The 18958-nt window shown below is 43.3% G+C and overlaps 1 protein-coding gene across 5 annotated transcripts in view; it reads right to left on the bottom strand.

Moving 5' to 3' along the window:
• Positions 1 to 18532, bottom strand: part of GTF2I (general transcription factor IIi) — a 107874-nt gene extending 89342 nt beyond the window's left edge. For 2 of the 5 annotated variants that reach the window (XM_073665179.1, XM_073665180.1), the window contains exons 1-4: positions 18369 to 18532; positions 4678 to 4777; positions 1951 to 2089; positions 1704 to 1823 (exon numbers count right to left, since the gene is read on the bottom strand). In XM_073665179.1, the coding sequence (XP_073521280.1) occupies positions 1704 to 1823; positions 1951 to 2089; positions 4678 to 4777; positions 18369 to 18385 (376 nt within the window). In that variant the 5' untranslated portion in view covers positions 18386 to 18532. Of the gene's footprint in view, positions 1 to 1703; positions 1824 to 1950; positions 2090 to 4677; positions 4778 to 18224 lie in introns of all 5 variants that reach the window. The other 3 variants (XM_073665176.1, XM_073665177.1, XM_073665178.1) reach the window with 2 other exon arrangements.
• Between the last annotated feature and the right edge of the window lie 426 nt (positions 18533 to 18958).

The following is an 18958-nucleotide window of genomic DNA, read 5'->3' as shown; positions in this document are numbered from 1 at the left end:
GACCAAATACTTATTTTCCACCAAAATGTGAAAAAAATTTCTTTCCAAATCAGACAATGTGATTTTCAGGATTTGTTTTCTCATTTTGTCTCTCATAGTTGAGATCTATCTATGATGTCAATTACAGCCTCTCTCATCTTTTTAAGTGGGAGAACTTGCACAATTGGTGGCTGACTAAATACTTTTTTTCCCCACTGTACAATGCTTCTTGCTGTCAGGGTGTTGTTGTGGTGCCCGCTATTTTAGTCTCTTGACAGCAGTATGAACAGAACCTTAGTAAATCATAAGAAGAAATGTTTTATGGGTACAAATGATTAATTGTACTGTCCCATATAGCACCAATAATATTTCCAGGCTAGGAACATACCAACACTAAGTTCCCCCAAACAATGGGAAATAAATGGATAAGGGATGGAGTACTCCAAAAATTATGTATACCAAAGAACGACTATGGAGTAACCACAAACCACTAAAATAAAATAAATTAGTTTTCATTGAAAAAATATATTTAAAACACCATAACATACAATTAGAAATGGACTCAAAAGAAGGAAGAAAGTACAAGAGGAACTCCAACCACCCATGGTGCATCAAGGAAAAAGCTATTCTCATCATAGACTGTAAGCTTGTGAGCAGGGCCCTCACTCCTTTTGATATGAGTTATGCTTATTCTGTAACGTCTGTATAAGCCCCCCCTAATATTGTAAAGTGCTGCGGAATATGTTGGCGCTATAAAAATTATTATTATTATCAACTTCATGATAGTGGTATGAATATGAAAATAACCGTGCTCTTTGATCTTCTGTAAAATGGCTGCTGATGTGGGCATGCCCGTTGTGAGCCTAAGCCATGTTTGCTTCCGCCTGGAACATCCATACAGTGACACACGCATGGAAATGAAGTCACCAGGTTAGTTTTACCCCACATGTGCGCGCGGTGAAGATGACTGATGGCGGAAGCACTATATCTGATCTGCGGAGCTCATGCGCCAAATAATCGGCAATAATGAAGTAGCCTGTATTAACTAGAGCAAGGCATCCTACAGTGCACTTTCCCTTCGGAAAGCAACAAGTGAAACGCGTGTTGGTGCTGCAAGTAGGACTCTCCACCTCTGGCATCATGGGTAAGTTATATATTAGATATTGATTTGCGCATCTTTACTGGGATACATATGGGCACTTATTTACACTTCATAGACTTCTCTGAGGTTGTGTTCATATAACCACTATTATGAAATTGATGTGAACTGCTTTTTTCCCGTTGTACCATGGGTGGTTGTACATTCTTCCTCCTTTTGAGATAATTTCTAATTGTATTTTATGGTGTTTTTAATATAATTTTTCAATAAAAACTAATTTATTTTATTTTGGAGGTTTGTGGTTACCCCATAGTCATTCTTTGGTGTCACATATATAATTCCTCAACTAGAATCATTTATGATCTGCTTAGACACATAGACCAATAACGTATATGTTTATGTCCATTATAGTCTGGAGAAGATACCAAAAGTGGCTCTTAGATATCTTAATTGTAAAGTGCTGCGGAATATGTTGGCGCTATATGAATAAAAATTATTATTATCATCATATTTTACAAGCAACAGAAGAATATGGCATACAACTAAATGGTGACCCCTGCTAAGATTAACTATACATAAACTATATATAATAGACATTACAAAGAAGCACAGTAATGCATCGTACCATAACAAAGACAGAACAAATCCTCAACACATTTCTGGAGTGATTCAATCTCTGCGTGATTCGATCTCAATCTAAGCGTCTTCGTTACAGTTTCTGAAACACAAACTTCATCCAAATTGCCTGCAAGAAATCCAAGGATAAGAAGCATAGAATTTCTACCATATGTGTTACTTTTTTTTTACTGTACACAAAAGTTTTTGAGAAGAATTATGGAGCATCATTGCATTTAATGTTCCAAAATACTCACAATACTGTATGAAATCGTTCTGCAGATCCTTCCTGGAATCAAAGAAGGCTTTTCCTTTCCTGCTGCCAACAACCAACGCTTCTGAATCACATACAGCAATGCATGCTACTTCTGCCTTCACCCTGGCAAACTGCTTGCACTGCAGAGAAAAGTGGAAAAATTCAGATTAACTGTAAAAGAATACAGCAATATGTTATATATGTGAAAACATTTATAACAGTTATCATTTGTTATACATATATCCATTGTGCGGGGAGGGGGGGCTCTGCAAGTATCTGCCTGCAGCTAGCTATGCTTTCCTTCACTTTTCTCAGATCTTAATATGAGCCAACAGTGTAAAAAGTTCCCGACTACTCTCTGTACTCCTTTAAAGGTGATTTCCACTACTGGATAACCCCTTTTAATGGGCCCAGGGAGGTGATAAAAATATACTCACATCACAGACCAATAACACTGCGCCGTCAGCCATTCTGTTGGGATCAACTTCTGGGGGGGAAGGGCATCCATTGATCGCCTGCAGCGTTCAAATTTTGTCAGAGCACAAAGAACACTGTTTCTTCCAATAGGAGGAAATGTGAACTCTGCAGCCAGTTAGTAACGCTAATTGGCGGCAGTATTCATGTCCTTGCCGGATACTGATCCCAGCAGTCTGGCGCAGATGCAGTGCTGATTATGCAAGAAACATGATCCATTATGTTCTAGAGCTATTCTTTTCTATTCAAATAATCCTGTAATACAGTGAAGCAGCTAGAGAGGGCCTAAAAGGTCCCTAAGACCCAAATAAAAAGAACTATTAAATGGGTCGTCCAATACCAATAATGCCCTTCATAAATATCTATTAGTGATGAGTGAGCATGCTCGTTACTTGAGATTTACGAGCATGCGCGGGTGTTTTCCGAGTATTTTCGGTGTGGTCGAATGTTATGTTTGAATCACTCCCATGTGCATGATTTTCGACTGTTTGACAGCTTTAATACATGTGAGGAAGGCCTGTTTGTTATGAATTCCTTACATGTATTAAAGCTGTCAAACATTTGCAAATAATGAACACGGAGTGACTCAAACATAACATTCGAGCACGCCGCAAATACTCGGCAAGCACCTGAAAGGGTTAACAGAATACACTCGCTCATCACTAATATCTATCTTTAAGAACTAGCCACTTTTGCATTTAGCTTTATTATAAAATGTCCTACCATTCTCCCTATCCTGCTATTCCCTAATGTTTTTACTTCCGTTGAAGTTTTGTTTGAGAGAAGTCTTAAATGGGACATCACAGGAGGATGGCCCCACAACGACTTTCCCACAGCTTCTATCCCCCCTCCCGAAACAATACGTCATATAAAAGTTTTTAGGGCTTAAAGTTAGATATTTATAAAGGGCAATAAATGTATCAGACAACCCCTTTAAATATCAGTGATAGTTGGCCCATCTCATTCAATTCTAGAATGGGAATTCTGTGTGGGTGATACTAGAAGGATGCTAGAAACCACCTCAGGGCTTATTAAATGCACACAGCCTGGCGATACAGGTATGGAAAGAGAATAAGCATGTCCTAAAGTTTACTGACCAAATGGGTGAGACTCAGTTGTGGGATAACCCCGAATTTCTGCAGTTTAAAAAACTACAGGACCCTATATTCTGGAAACGATGTCACATAGCAACGCTAGACCATGTTATTGAAAATTAAGTTTTATTGTCATTTAACATGCAGAGGAAGAGGACTAGATCTCTAGTGCCACCTATAGGAAGTAGTCACTATCAACCCTTTAACAATCCTTGTCATGTGACTTAGTATACATAGTGCATAGTATGAGATCTGATTTGGATAGATGATAGCCTTAAGACTGGGATCTAAGGGGTAACGTTTCTCCTTGTGGAGAATGACAAGCCAGGCCTGGCATGTCTGAGTGAGGAGACTTATACGCCATGTATGCTCCACTGACGAGGGGCAATATACCCAAACACCTTGTCTGCAAATTGAGATTCTGGTTTGGCTTTTATCCTAAGTCATATGGAAAGGTCTGTTAAAAGGTCAATATTAACTACTTCCAATAGGTGGCATTAGAGTTCTAGTCCTCTTCTTCTCGGAAGAGGCAAGTTGCATCTTTAATTTCTCAGAACAGCATGAAAGGCATATAAGTCTCCTCACTGTGACATGCCATGCCATACCGTGTGAAAATATTGTATATAGAAATAGGGGTGTCCCCAAAAGTTCCATAAAATCTGGGGAAATGGTGTAACTCACCTCTAACAAACTTTATCTCCTAATGCACTGACTTCCTCACTTTCGCGTTATATACCCTAGTGTGCTCCAAGTTCATTCATATATGTGATGAGATCCCTGATTTTTCATGGATTAAACAGTGTACCCTTGTGTTTCATTAATGTGTACTTTGATCTCTATTACATCTATATCATTTCGATGCATCAGATGAGTGCAATGATTTCTACATTAATCTATTCTACTGTATAGTAGTTATCATTGGTTAATACATGATATAAGACATTGTATTGTAATTAATATCTGCAGATATCTGTAACAAGATCAGAATTTGTACCATTCACTGCATAACTGTAATGTTTATTATGAAGAATTGTTTTCAATAAAACGAGTTTAATAAAAAAAAAAAACAGATAGTTGGAGGCCCTCATACAAAATCTGCATTAGGACTCGTAGACAGGCAAGCACATTTTTCTGTAATGCATCATAGGAATATGGTTTACCATTGACTCCAAGGATGAGATGAAATGTTTAACTGCTTCTTTCCTTTCCAGCGTTTCATTGTACATAGACAGTATGGCTGATGGGAAGTTCGCCATTTCTCTGTTCAAAAAAAAAATGCAACAAAGATTACACTATATACTAAAAGTAGTCACAGTTGTTAAAGGGTTAGTCTTATTATCATATATTGATAAAATGACAAAGTGCTTATAAAAATAAGCAACTCTGCAATGTACTCCTTATTAAAAGTCCTCTTCATTCTCAAGAATGAAGGGCTCTTTAATTTTATTGTTTACTGTTCGTTGCCTACGTTACCTGCCACTGCTGCATTGTATGAGCTGGTCAAATCGCTGGATCTGGCCAGTCACCGTGCCCCTGTGCCGCTGCTGCACTGCAGGGGCAAGGTGGCTCAATGATATCGCTGGTCTGATCTGTCAATGAGGAGTGCTGCAGGAAGTCGGGAGGCAGGAGAGCAGTGTGCTCCTGAAGATTCAGTTTCATCCAAGAATAAGGGGCCTATTCAGTACAATACTTCTATTCAACAAGCATCCAATCAGGTCAAGGAAGTATAAATGCACAATTGATAAAAAGGTTTTGAAATTTTATTAAATTATTTTAAATTTAAAAAAAAAAAAAACACACATAAAGGAGAAGTGAACCAATGAAGGTACCTACAGTGCTAGTGGCAAATGTAACAAATCATTATTCTGTTTGACATGGCTCTCAAAGTAGGGGATCACATCAGTGGATCTAATATAATAAAGTGACAAGTGCTAGATATATGAAGAGATAAATATACGGCGTGCAGAATTATTAGGCAAATGCATATTTTGATCACTTTGATACTTTTTATACATGTTGTCCTACTCCAATCTGCATAGGCTTGAGAGACAACTACAAATTAAGTAAATCTGGTGATGTGCATCTCTGTAATGAGGAGGGGTGTTGACTAATGACATCAACACCCTATATAAGGTGTGCTTAATTATTAGGCAACTTCCTTTCCTTTGGCAAAATGGGTCAGAAGAGAGATTTGACGGGCTCTGAAAAGTCCAAAATTGTGAGATGTCTTGCAGAGGGATGCAGCAGTCTTGAAATTTCCAAACTTTTGAAGCGTGATCACCGAACAATCAAGCGTTTCATGGCAAATAGCCAACATGGTCGCAAGAAGCGTGTTGGCCAAAAGAGGTGCAAAATAACTGCCCATGAATTGAGGAAAATCAAGCGTGAAGCTGCCAAGATGCCATTCGCCACCAGTTTTGCCATATTTCAAAGCTGCAACGTTACTGGAGTATCAAAAAGCACAAGGTGTGCGATACTCAGGGACATGGCCAAGGTAAGGAAGGCTGAAAACGACCACCTTTGAACAAGAAACATAAGATAAAACGTCAAGAATGGGCCAAGAAATATCTTAAGACTGATTTTTCATAGGTTTTATGGACTGATGAAATGAGAGTGACTCTTGATGGGCCAGATGGATGGGCCAGAGGCTGGATCAGTAAAGGGCAGAGAGCTCCACTCCGACTCAGACGCCAGCAAGGTGGAGGTGGGGTACCGGTATGGGCTGGTATCATCAAAGATGAACTTGTGGGACCTTTTCGGGTTGAGGATGGAGTGAAGCTCAACTCCCAGACCTACTGCCAGTTTCTGGAGGACAACTTCTTCAAGCAGTGGTACAGGAAGAAATCGGTATCAGTCAAGAAAAACATGATTTTCATGCAGGACAATGCTCCATCACATGCATCCAACTACTCCACAGCGTGGAAGGCCAGTAAAGGTCTAAAAGAAGAAAAAATAATGACATGGCCCCCTTGTTCACCTGATCTGAACCCCATAGAGAACCTGTGGTCCATCATAAAATGTGAGATCTACAGGGAGGGAAAACAGTACACCTCTTGGAACAGTGTCTGGGAGGCTGTGGTGGCTGCTGCACGCAATGTGGATCGAAAACAGATCAAGCAACTGACAGAATCTATGGATAGAAGGCTGTTGAGTGTCATCATAAAAATAGGTGGCTATATTCATCACTAATTTTTTGGGTTTTTGTTTTTATATGTCAGAAATGTTTATTTCTAAATTTTGTGCACTGATATTGGTTTACAAGGTGAAAATAAACAAGTGAGGTGGGATTATATTTGATTTTTATTAAGTTGCCTAATAATTCTGCACAGTAATAGTTACCTGCACAAACAGATATCCTCCTAAGATAGCCAAATCTAAAAAAAAAACCACTCCAACTTCCAAAAATATTAAGCTTGGATATTTATGAGTCTTTTTCGTTGATTGAGAACATAGTTGTTGATCAATAATAAAAATAATCCTCTAAAATACAACTTGCCTAATAATTCTGCACACAGTGTAAGGGATTAATATCCAAAAATCATTCATCTAGTAAAAATTAGAATTATAGTAAATTGCAAGTAACCACCACAATGAGAGAAAATTATATATCTCTCCTTAGAGAGTATCCAGCATAGGAGATTTCAATATAGTCAAAATGCCATAGGAGTGTATATCTCTATCATTATGTCAGCAGGTCATACAAAAATATATAAACATCCACAAATGATAGACAAGTGTCAATATTTAGCAGATTGAATTATGACCTACAACACACAAGGAATTCCATCAGGCAATAAATAAAACAGAATGTAGAAGAAAACAATACAACCTTTAAACTGTAGGTAAGGACAGCCCCTCAGGGTGACAAAATCCCTTTAAAGGGAACCTGTCATCACGATTTAGTATGTTAAAATAAAGGTACGGTCTTAGTGGTGCTTTTATACTGATTTAATAGATACCTGTAAGGAAGAAATCTGCATCCTGGTTCTTGTTTAGCTCAAGTTAGAAGTTTCGGTGCAAAATCCTCTTCGTGCATCAGGGCGAGACTTTGTGGCAGGACTGTGGGTAGGGTTTTCGGATCTGCCGCGACCTCTCTGTTTGTACGAGCCTCCTTTTCTAAAGTTTGCGCTAGCGCTGCCCCTGCTGCTTGGCGGCACCAGCGCATAATCATCTCCCAGTTGTAGTCAGCAAAATAGAGCCGATGGCAGCACATGCGCAGATTGACATCCAAATGTCTTCAGCAAAATGGAGCTGGGGACGGCGCATGCGCAGATTCAGACCTCAGCTCAATGACAAGCCGAGATCTCAATCTGCGCATGTGCCACCACCGCCACTATTTTGCTGAAAAACACTGGGAGATGAATGTGCTCAAGCGCCAACAACAGCAAGGGAGGTGCTAGTGCGAACTTTAAAAAAGAAGGCTCGTACAAGTGCAGAGGGGCTGCAGAAGAGCCGAAAACCCTACCCACAGTCCCACCCCAAAGTCCTGCCCTGATGCACGAAGAGGATAATGCACCAAAACTTCTAACATGAATTAAACAAGAATCAGGATCTGGATTTCTTCCCCACAGGTATCTATTAAACCAGTATAAAAGCACCATTATGGCCATACCTTTATATTAACATACAAAATCGTGATGACAGGTTCCCTTTGAAGGGCTTACATTACATTCTTAAATGGGCAAAATTGCAAAGTGCTGGTAAAACAAGCAACTTTATAATTAACTTTCTACTAAAAATGCTCTAGGGACTCCAAAACGGAGGGATTTTTAATTTTATACAGCTCATTGCATAGGTTATCAGCCACGCTGCAGTCTCAGAGAGGCCGGTTACCCAGTTGGGAAGAGCGCTACGCTTTAGTGCCTCCTTGCGTCGCTCTGAAGCTTGCTGGATAGCTGGATCCAACAGCTTCTCCCCTACAGCAGAGGTAAAGCTAACAATGGTAGCAGCCTTGGAGAGCGCACAGTTAGGTCCAGGAGCACGACTATGCCACTGATCCAAATTGTCAATTTTCAGGAGCAAAGCAGAAAATCAGGGGATGGGAGTGGTGCACTTCCGATAAGAGAACGTTAGAATAACCCATTGATGCCTCATGTAATGTCACGTCACTAGTGTTGAGCAATCCGATACTGAAATATCGGGTATCGGCCGATATTCGCGGTATCGGAATTCCGATACTTAATTCCGATACTTTTACAATATCGAATACCGGAATCGGAAGTTCCCATAATGCCTGCGCTCTGCAGTGTCTCTGAAGGATGACAAGCTGGATGGCAGCGCTCAGCTGCGATCCAGCCTGTCATCAGAATGCCATCCCAGAGTGGGAGAATTCTCCTGATTGTTCAAAAGCCGGCGGGCGGTAAAAAGCCGCCGGCTTTTAAACAATCACACAGCCCCATACTGCTTCCCCGCAGCCTCCCACCCCGATCCTCCGCTCCCCTCGCCACCTCCCATCCCGATCGTAAGCTAGGACCGGGCGGGGAGCACAGCACCAAGGAGCGGGGAGCGAAGGACCCGGGCGGGGAAGCCGGCAGTGAAAAGACTTCACCGCCGGCTTTCCTATTCTGTGCTGCGCTTTCCCGCCAGTTATTTCAAATGAACAGCTGAGGTATCAGGTGATGCTGATCAGCTGTTCATTTGAAGTAGCCGCGGTGCCCTCAGAGGGTTCATGTGAGTTCATGCTTGACTGCATTGCATGAACTCACATGAACTTTCCCACGGCCGCACAGGTCAGCCTCACCTCCCAGACCATCAGCCCGTCATGATTAGTGTGTGCGCGATGTCTGCGGGTGTGTGCGGTGTCTGTGCGATGTCTGCGAGTGTGTGCGGTGTCTATGCGATGTCTGCGGGTGTGTGCGCAGTGTCTGTGCGATGTCTGCGAGTGTGTGCGGGTGTGCGCGGTGTCTGTGCGATGTCTGTGCGATGTCTGGGGGGTGTGTGCGTGCAGGCAGACATAGGCCGATGTGATACTACTACTCCCATCGGCCTATGTCTGTCCCCCGTCCACTCGTGCCAGCAGGATCAGCTCGATCGGAGCAGTAGTTCCCATCAGCCTGATCCTGCTATTTAAATTGCCCTACTGTGTCCCCAATAAATTTTAAATACATGTCATTGGTGGCCAGTGGTTATTAGTTCATACATTACCTGTCCCCGCCGATCGCCACCTAAAATAAAATAAAAAATAAAAAACTACACCTATACTCACCTAGACACCTAATTCCCCGAAGCCATCGATCTCCTGTAATAAAATCTAAAATAATAAACCACAACCTTATCCTTACCCCTCCGTAGTAGTCCACGAGTGTCCCACGATGATCTCCAGTTTAGAGCAGCCACATAGAATGTGACCGCTCTGAACCGCTGCCGCCGCTAGAATGATGGGGCCGTAAAGCAGCCCCGTCACTGCATAAGCGGGTTCGCCGGAGTTCAGGCAGCGCTGCTCCGGTTAGCTCCTTTACGGCCCTGCTGTATCGTGAGAAATTCCCACAGTACAGCAGTGCCGTAAAGGAGGTCTCCGGAGCTGCGCTGCCTGAATGCACTCCGGTGACCTCAGTCAGGGGCTCCCGCTGCCGGGAGCGGACGTGTTCCCGGCAGTGTGAGCTTACAGCAGCCATGCACAGCTGTCACCATCTCCAGATGTGACAGCTGTGCATGGGAGATCAGCGCAGGAACGTGGACAGGTAACTATTTTTTTTTTAGTAAACCAAGAATTAAATAAAATGGTGTGTTTTATTTCAAATAAATTATTTTTTTCTGGGTGTAGTGTGTTTTTTTCTTTTTAACACTTTGTAGGTTAGTAATGGGGGTGTCTTATAGACGCCCATCATTACTAACCTGGGCTTCATGGCAGCTGGCGCTGACATGAACCCCAACCCTATTACCCCCTGCCACCGCACCAGGGCAGCTTGGAAGAGCGAGGCTAAGTGCCAGAATTGGAGCATCCTATGGATGCGCCATTTCTGGGGCGGCTGACGGCTGGTGTTTCTAGCCTGGGAGGGGGCTAATATTCATGACACCCTTCCTGGGCTATTAATATCAGCCCCCAGCTGTCTGCCTAGCCTTTGCTAGCTATTAAAATAGGGGGGACCCCACGTCATTATTTTGGGGGGGTCCCCCATTTTAATAGCTAGTAAAGGCTAGGTATTCAGCTGGGGGCTGATATTAGTAGTCTGGGAAGCTCCGTGGGTATTACCCCCTTCCCAGGCTTCAAACATCTGCCCCAGCCGTCGGCTTAACCTCCGCTAGAGACTAAAATTATGGGGGATCCCACCCAAATTTTTTTTAAAATAAATCCTCTATTTTAACACTAAATGACATTTGAGGAGTTAATAAAGATGCAGTCCCTAAATTATTATTTATTTTTTAATTAATTTTTCCCAAAAATTTTGACGTGGGCTTTGCCATATTTTTGTATGCCAGCCAGGTACAGCATCCAGCTTCTATGAACGCGCCATTTTCCGGGGTGGCTGCGGACTGCAATTTGCAGCTGGGGAGGGGGGGGCCAGAAAGCTTGGGCCTCCCTGCACTGCAGATTCCATCCCCCAGCTGCCTAGTTGTACCTGGCTGGACACAAAAATAGGGCGAAGCCCCACGTCAATTTTTTTTAAATTATTTCAGGAAATTCATGAAATAATTTAAAAAAAATTGGCGTGGGGCTTTTCCCTATATTTGTGTCCAGCCAGGTACAGCAGGCAGGAACGGGCTGCCCCCAACCACCAGCTGCCTATTTCTACCTGGCCGGACACAACAATATAGGGAAGCCCTTTTTTTCTTAATTATTTCATGAATTTCATGAAATAATTTTAAAAAAAAATACGTGGGGCTTCGCCCTATTTTTGTGTCCAGCCAGGTACAGCAGGCAGCTGGGGGCTGGAATCCGCAGCGCAGGGAGGCCCATGCTTTCTGGGCCCCTCCCGCTGCAAATTGCAGTCCGCAGCCACCCCGGAAAATGGCGCGTTCATAGAAGCGCCATCTTCTGGCGCTGTACCCAACTCATCCAGGGCCCTGGTGCTGTGGCTCACTGGGTAATAAAGGGGTTAGGGCCAGCTTGGCATTATCAGCTGGCCCTAAGCCGAAATTCATGGGGTCACGCCAATATTAGACATGAAAGCCATGAATTTCTAGTAAAGTATTTAAAAAAAAACCACAACACCCAGAATAAAGTCCTTTAATTGAAATAAACACACAATTCTTTATTGTTCTAAATTAAACCATACTTACCATCACACCCATTCCAGCTGAAGCCAACGATCTCCTGCAATAAAAGTAAAATAATAAAGCAACATCATCCTTACCTTTCCATGGTTCCCACGACAGCTTCAGCTCTGCTACATCGAGATGACAGGCTGGACCTGCAGAACACTGCCATCCAGCCTGTCATCCCGCGGACACTGAGAAGCGCAGGCTTGCTTGCGCTCCTCAGTGTCAGGCTGTGACGGCATCCCGATGAGCCGAGTCTCTCACGCTCACCGCATGCGCAGGAGAATTCTCCCACGCTGTCAGTGACGTGCATGAGGTGAGCTGAGTTCATTGTCGGCTTATCTGGATGCCGTCACAGCCAGACACTGAGGAGCGCAAGCATGCCTGTGCTTCTCAGTGTCTGCGGGATGACAGGCTGGATGGCAGCGTTCTGCTGCGGTCCAGCCTGTCATCTCGATGTAGCAGAGCTGAAGCTGTCCTGGGAACCATGGGAAGGTAAGGATGATGTTGCTTTATTATTTTATTTTTATTGCAGGGGGATCATTGGCTTCAGATGGAATGGGTGTGACGGTAAGTATGGTTTAATTTAGAACAATAAAGAATTGTGTGTTTATTTCAATTAAAGGACTTTATTCTGGGTGTTTGTGTTTTTTTTTAACTTTGACTATGGGGTTAGTAATGGGGGTGTCTTATAGACGCCTCTCCATTACTAACCTGGGCTTGATGTCAGCTGGCATAAGCTGACATCAACCCCAACCCCATTACCCCACTGCCACCGCTACAGGGCAGTGGGAAGAGCGAGGCTAAGTGCCAGAATTGGCGCGTCCTATGGATGCGCCATTTCTGGGGCGGCTGACGGCTGGTGTTTCTAGCCTGGGAGGGGGCCAATATTCATGGCACCCTTCCTGGGCTATTAATATCAGCCCCCAGCTGTCTGCCTAGCCTTTGCTAGCTATTAAAATTGGGGGGACCCCACGTCATTTTTTTGGGGGGGTCCCCCATTTTAATAGCTAGTAAAGGCTAGGTATTCAGCTGGGGGCTGATATTAGTAGCCTGGGAAGCTCCGTGGGTATTACCCCCTTCCCAGGCTTCAAACATCTGCCCCAGCCGTCTGCTTAACCTCCGCTAGAGACTAAAATTAGGGGGAACCCCACGCCAATTTTTTTTTTAATAAATCCTTTATTTTAACACTAAATGACAAGTACAGTAATCAACACTATCACTGTACTTCTTATATATGTGACTGACATGTTTCTATCTATCTAATCTATGTGTGATGCTCTATTCTTTCTATTCTAAATTGTCGGGTACAGATGCTGAATTGCCGGCCGGCTTTTTTAAAGAGACGGTGCATGAAAACACTAATATTTTTTTTAATAAATCCTTTACACTAAATGACAAGTACAGTAAGCAACACTATCACTGTACTTCATATATATGTGACTGACATGTTTCTATCTATCTAATCTATGTGTGAAGCTCTATTCTTTCTGTTATAAATTGTCGGGTACCGGTGTATGCCGCTGCTGAATTGCCGGCTTTTCATGTTTCACTGTGAGCACTGTTCCCATCGATTTGGGCAACCACCTCGACCAATACATTCTACATTATTGTTAGTTGTTTTCCTTCATGTAGAATTAACATACAAGGAAAGAAAGGGTTTATTTTCATTCCGATATTTGTGTCCCATTGACTTGCATTGGCGATATCCGATACTTTTTGGGTATCGGCCCGATCCAATCCGATCCGATATTTCCTGATATCGGAAGGTATCGCTCAACACTACACGTCACGGAAATTTGCAGATAGCTTCATTTGGAAAATAGTTTGAATTGTTACATCCTTTAAAAGAAAGGACCGATTAGTTCAAACTCTTTTACAAGTCAAGATATCTGCACATTTCTTGTGTTATTAGATGACATCTTTCACTGAGGCAGTGTAATTTTAGGGCTACGCTACAGTTGAGGGCCCCTTTAAAATAAAGAAGGGTTAATGCAGTATTTCCCTGACTTGGCCTTTTCTTATGGACCAGATAGGTAAGACTGACCTGCTTTTCATCACTGCACTGTTGATATAACGAGCACTTTTGTATTGATACCTCTAGATCCCTTCTGGTTGCAATCTGACCTCTCTCCGTACAGGCAAGACCCTATAGCCCTGAATAATCAAGACTGCCGTTTTTCACAGCTGTACGTAGTCTATTTTTTAAAATCAAGTTCGATATGAACTTGAAACGGATAATAAAGCTACTATTTAATACAGCCAATGCGTGGAACGACTACTATTCCGGCAGCAGCGCGGTCAACCAGGAACGTCCATCTCCTATTACTCCTCAATACATTAGCAGATGAAGATCGCCTTCACTCCGCAGCCGTGACACCAGCAGCTGTATACTCTACAGGCATACAATGGGGATGTGACATTCACAATCTAGCCGTCACGGCGTACCTAAAATAAATGTTTGGGTTTTTTTTATACAGGGATCGATGGTCCTCGGTAATTGAAGCATACTCTATTCTGACCCCTTAAATCCAATTGGAGTGTCAAACAAATGACTAACCATATGGACACCATCCATGTGCCATCTGGTTTTACTGGATCCACTGCAATTGATAAGGTAGGAAACTTTATTGGCCTTGTATATTTTTTTCATTTTTGATGTATAAAACAGACACACAGAAAACCATATGGATGAAAAGCCGACAATTTTTCATACGCTCGTTTAAGCCCGGCCTAGTTAGCAATCTCGTTATATGAAACGATTACATAAGGGTTAGAGACCTGTATGAGAGCTGACAGAAAACATTCAAGGAACCTGTCATCAGGATTTTATGCCCCATATTAATGCCATTTATCCAAAGGTCGTTTAACACCTACTCAAAGCAAATTCTGTTTTTGCGTTTCTGTTTTTTTTTCTCCCGTTTTCCCAGACTCATAACTTTTTTATTTTTCTGTCCACATAGACATATGAGGGCTTGGTTTTTGCGGGTCGAGTTGTACTTTTGAGTGATACCATTCATTTTACCACATAGTGTACTGGAGAAAAGGAAAAAAATTCCAAGTGCAGTGAAATTGTGAAAAAAAATCAATTTTTACTGATTGGGTGAATTACTTTATATTTTGATAGATCAGACTTTTCTGAAAGTGTTTACACCCCATATTACATTAAATGACGTTCCCTCCTGCTGGCGCATTTAGAGGGTAACAATCGCAGGCAGCGCTTGTTACAGGCAGGTCCTGGCTGTAACACACAACTCATTACCTGCCAGGTATGGGGCGGCCTCACCCCGTGATCCCATTCCATACACCTGCTATTGACTTGCTCCTTACATGTAAGGGCTTAAAGGGAATCTGTCACCAGGTTTTTGCTACCCCATCTGAGTGGAGCATAATTTATAGGCAGATATTGTGATTCCAGTAATGTATCACTTACAGGGCTGCTTGCTGTAGTTTTGATAAGAATGTTTTCTCTGCTGTTTTTGAATGCTGAGCTCTGTATAAATCCACCCACACCACTAATTGTCAGCTTTCTGCCTATGCACAGTGTACTCAAAAAGCTGCCAGTCAGTGATGGGTGTGAGTTTATACAGATCTCATGAATGTGGAGAACTATATGGCAACAAGTTTACTAGGCCTCTAATGATAATCTCCTACTGATAAAACAGTGATTATATCCAAAGGAAGGAGCCCAGTAAGTGACACATTGCTGGAATCAGGGTCTCTACATCGTACTGCTTTCAGATTAGGTGGCAAAAAAAGGTGCAAGCTCAGTAAGGTCTTCATGACGCCCGCTATCAGGGCATTACAGCCCTTACTACTGTATGGGACCCAGTGAGCTGAAGTAAAGGAGGGGGCTCGGGCCAAGTCCAGTATCCCCCTCTTGTGCTTCTGCTCACCGGGCCCCAGGGTATAATAATGTAGGCGGCGCAGATCTAGGCGGAGGGAGCCTTTCTGCCTTCCTAGAGCTCCATGGAACAGCTGTGCAGCTCCAAGGGAGTCCCTCCGCCTATTCTGTGACACGCTGGTAACAGCACGTGCGCGATGACGTTATTGCATACACACCGGCATGTATGTGCTCCACTCGCCAGGAGGATATCAGAAGAGGAGCTGCACCTGCAGGGGATCGGGATTTTTTTAAATAAAATGAATTAAATGGGTGTGGGGGGAGCGAATAAAGATGGATTGAGGGTGGGAGACGGGGGACAGCAAATAATGATGGATTGAGGGTCCGGGACGAGGAACAGCAAATAATGATGAATTAGGGGTGAGGGACGGGGGACAGTAAATGATGTTGTATTGAGGGTGGGGTGGGGGAGCACAAATAATGATGGAATGAGGGTCGGGAGCGGGGGACAGCAAATAATGATGGATTGAGGGTAGGGGACAAGGTACAGCAAATAATGATTGATTGGGGGTGGGTGATGGGGTACAGCAATTAATGATGGACTGAGGGTGGGGGACAGCAAATAATGATGGATTGAGGGTGGGGGACGAGGAACAGCAAATACTAATTGATTGGGGGTGGGTGATGGAGTACAGCAAATAATGATGGAATGAGGGTGGGGGACAGCAAATAATAATGAATTGGGGGTGGTGATGGGGAACAGTGAATGACGATGTGTTGAGGGTGCGGTGAGGGAGAAAAAATAATGATGGATTGTGGGTGGTGGTGGGAGACGGGGGACAGCAAATAATGATCGATTGGTGGTGGGGGACCGGGGACAGCATATAATGATGCATAGAGTGTGGGAGACCGGGGACAGTAAATAATGATGGATTGGGGATGTGGGATGGGGGACAGTAAATAATAATGGACTGGGGGCGGAGGACAGCAAATAATGATGGATTGAGGTTGGGGGATAGCAAATACTGATGGATTGAGGTTGGGTGACGGGGACAGCAAATAATGATGGATTGAGGATTGGGGATAGGAAGCAGCAAATAATGATGGATTGAGGGTGGGGGACGAGGAACAGCAAATAATGATGGAATGAGGGTGGGGGACAGCAAATAATAATGAATTGGGGGTGGTGATGGGGAACAGTGAATGACGATGTGTTGAGGGTGCGGTGAGGGAGAAAAAATAATGATGGATTGTGGGTGGTGGTGGGAGGCGTGGGACAGCAAATAATGATCGATTGGTGGTGGGGGACCGGGGACAGCATGTAATAATGCATAGAGTGTGGGAGACCGGGGACAGCAAATAATGATGGATTGGGGGTGTGGGATGGGGGACAGTAAATAATAATGGATTGGGGGCGGAGGACAGAAAATAATGATGGATTGAGGGTGGGGGATAGCAAATACTGATGGATTGAGGTTGGGTGACCGGGACAGCAAATAATGATAGATTGAGGATTGGGGATAGGAAGCAGCAAATAATGATTAATTGAAGGTGGGTGACAGGGGACAGTGAATGATGATGTATTGAGAGTGTAGTGGTGGAGCACAGATAATGATGGATTGAGAGTGGGAGACAGCATGGCCAGAACAAAAGCTGCTGGCTATATATGTGATATGGTGTTCGATGGGAACTGATCACAGGTTCCCTTTAAGTTATTTTTAATCAAGACAATTTGGACAAAACATTTTTTTAAGACAGTAAAAATTTTAAAAATACATATTTGGTTCCAATGTGGTTAGTATTGATTTATGAGCAGGAAAATGTTTTTAGTTGAGTGGTTGAAGACTCAGAATTTTTTTTCAAATTTGGAGCTTAAGCTGTTACCTGATCCTGCATGTTCAGCAGTGTACTGCACCCCTACCTCCTGGCTTCCTGCCTACTTCGGGGTGGTGCGATTATGCTTGATTGACAGATCGGACAAGTGGTTTTGTTCGGCTGCTGGTCCGAACGTTGCACTTTCCCATGCTGCCACTAGAGGCAGCGCTGTCTCCGCAGCATTGGAGGAGTGCAGAGGTCACTGAAGCTGAGCAATCCGGCCAGCTGCAAAGCAGCGCTTACAAGCTGGACAGAAAAGAGCCTACAAGTGCTGAGCGCCTTGTCTGGAGCCTGATCACCGCTATCAGAAGTTCCCTATGCTACAATCAGTAAATAATAAAATAAAAAAAAAATGGCTTTGAGAATAGAAAATATTTTTTATTTAAAAAAAATGCAAACACTTTGCAATTTTAGCCATTTATAATACTTAGAGTAGCCCTTTAACATTTCTTATGAATGTAGAAATAAATACACAGATCTATCAAAGTAAAATAAATATTAGATATAAATCACGAACCTTTAGAAATATGCCTGCAGTAAATGTAACATTGTCCAGATTATTATTAATAATAATAATAATAATGTGCTTCATGGTGATTATTACATTACAGCTTCATAACCAAAAACCACTGGACAGTGATTGGTTGCTGTAAGATGAAGCCCCGCCCATGCAGATCCTGACATCCAATCAGGAGGTTTGTGGCTCCCGGCCCTAGCTCTGAGCCTGGTGACACTAAGGCTAATGTCAGTGCAGGACCACATGTTATCAGACAGCCCCCAATGTCTTACCTGCACCAGGAGCTCTGCAGCAGCTGTCAGGGATGTGAAGAAGCTGCTGTGGTGCCGCTGTCCGCGCCCTCCACTACGTGCACATGGCAGCCAGGGCTCACACTGTATTCCTGTCACTGTCCCGATCGTTCTGTATACACTCACCTCCTAATTTGTTTCATTCTTTTTTTTTCTCTATTTCTAGCTTACTGTCCAGCCGGAAGAAAACACGCATGCTCGTTTCCCGCGCTGCACCCTGGGAGTTGTGGTTCTTAATCACAGTAACTGATGAGTGTGATAATGGTGGAGGGACTACGTATCCCAGCATCCTCGTGTGCTGACGCGACGTGCGGTGCTAGAGAACAAAGCACCAGGAGCTGCTGCGGCCTCAGCTGTGATATGGCTGTGCACACACTGCACGGGCGCTCTGCTGGGTCGTGTACGGTGGGGGGCGTAGTACCGAAGTAGGACTCCCATCTGTGGCCTATACACAGGGCTGCTGGGGATAAGCGGCTTCTCTCATATTCAATGCGTTACAGCTCTTGGTATGGGGACATACTAAAAGGAATGAAGAAAAGGAATAAATAAGAATGAACCTAATAACTTATAGGTCCAAACATATGGAGAGGTATTACAGATTGCTTCTGCATCTTGGACATGAAATGAACTTGAAATCTGTGTAGATAATGGAGAATGAACATATATCCCATAGAAACAGGTGTATATTATATTCCATGTGCTTGATAGATAGGGAA

The sequence above is a fragment of the Phyllobates terribilis genome, unplaced genomic scaffold (genome assembly GCF_046119375.1).
Source record: "Phyllobates terribilis strain yellow unplaced genomic scaffold, ASM4611937v1 Scaffold_2__4_contigs__length_985480577, whole genome shotgun sequence".
NCBI lineage: Eukaryota > Metazoa > Chordata > Amphibia > Anura > Dendrobatidae > Phyllobates > Phyllobates terribilis.
The sequence above is the reverse complement of the archived record's forward strand: the minus strand, read 5'-3'. Positions and strand labels throughout refer to the sequence as shown.